Below are 1,294 nucleotides of genomic sequence, written 5' to 3' on the forward strand. Positions count from 1 at the left end.
CCAAAGATGTGGCGCCCCCGACCTTGCGGGCGGCCCGGCCATGGCCACTCCCCTTCCACAGAATTCGTACCACCCACAATCCTGCTGAGAGGGGCTTGCATCCCACAGTCTGAGGAGGAGACACAGCAGGTACTTCAGGGAAGGAAGGGAACACGATACACTGTGCCTGCCCTTCCTTTCCTGCTTAGTTATCTGAAGAGTTTGACCTCTAATTGCTTGTCTTACCCAGCCAGCAGATGCTTTATGTACTGTCCAGGATGGGTCTAGTGAGCACTCTCTCCCAGCGTTCCCTACCTCCAGCTGCAGCCTGGGGATGCCTTTGGGGCAGCATGCTGACTGTGCTGCCTGCTGTGCTGTCAGGAAACCCTCCCAGTGATTCACTGCCTACCAAGGCTGCAGAAAACAACAAGTGGGAAAATCAAAACATAAACTCCCTCCCTGCCAGTAGCCATGCAGACATGGGTGATTTTCCTGTCTGGAGCCTTGTAGAATGGCATATAAGCCAACACAGTGGTTGAACAGGCAGCCTGTGGGTAGAACCAGGCCTGTGAGACAAGTCTGTCCGGCCTGATGCCTCAGCCTGAAGGGAGAGGCAGGGAGAAGCTGTCCACAGAGCAAGTGCCTGCTCACAGCTCAGCACAGAGTTGGCTCATTGCTGCTGTCCCTGGCACCGCAGGATGGAGCAGGGGCACTGGTACTGTGGGACTGGGGTGGGGAGAAGGTGGTGGAACAAGGGAGGGTGGGCGCTTCTTCTGGGTGGTGGGAAAAGAGGGGGCAACTTGCAGCTACGTGTCTTCCTGCACCTGCCTGGCTGAGGTGTGGCTGATCATTTCCTCACCACAGTGATTCTCATCAGACAGGTCCTTGCAGTCCGCAGTGGTGTCACACAGGGGGTTGGGTTTCTTCACACAGGTCCCATCTTCACAGCGGTAGGTGAAAGGACTGCAGGGGACCCCTGCAAAAAGGAAGGGAAACCAAGGCTGAGAGAGGACAGCTGGTTGTAGATGCAGCCTGAAGTCCTTTAACTGAGGAGAAAGGGCAGCAGAGAGCTTGGGGGAACTCCATAAATGATGACAGGGAGTTTCCTGAACAAACAGCTCACAAACATTGTGAGGAGGCTGGGCGAGTTACCTCCCAGATGGTGCCCTTATGTCACATGGGGGAAGTACACTACAGACAGCCTTGGCTCGAGCACAGGGGTGGGCATTTGTCATCCCAGCACTGTCCCCTCCCTACCTCCACTGCAGTATTCCTCATCACTCCCGTTGACACAGTCCAGCTGCTGGTTGCAGAC

At 55.8% G+C, this 1,294-nt stretch overlaps 1 protein-coding gene across 1 annotated transcript in view; it reads right to left on the bottom strand.

Moving 5' to 3' along the window:
• The window catches only part of TMPRSS6 (transmembrane protease, serine 6), a 17,820-nt gene that overhangs the window by 2,969 nt on the left and 13,557 nt on the right, over positions 1-1,294 (bottom strand). The window contains 3 exon segments of the mRNA XM_017738026.1: positions 18-109; positions 839-955; positions 1,237-1,294. The exon segment at positions 1,237-1,294 is cut by the window's right edge and continues 35 nt beyond it. Coding sequence (XP_017593515.1) covers positions 18-109; positions 839-955; positions 1,237-1,294 — 267 coding nt within the window.

This window comes from Corvus brachyrhynchos, unplaced genomic scaffold (genome assembly GCF_000691975.1).
Source record: "Corvus brachyrhynchos isolate BGI_N302 unplaced genomic scaffold, ASM69197v1 scaffold56, whole genome shotgun sequence".
Taxonomy (NCBI): Eukaryota; Metazoa; Chordata; class Aves; order Passeriformes; family Corvidae; genus Corvus; species Corvus brachyrhynchos.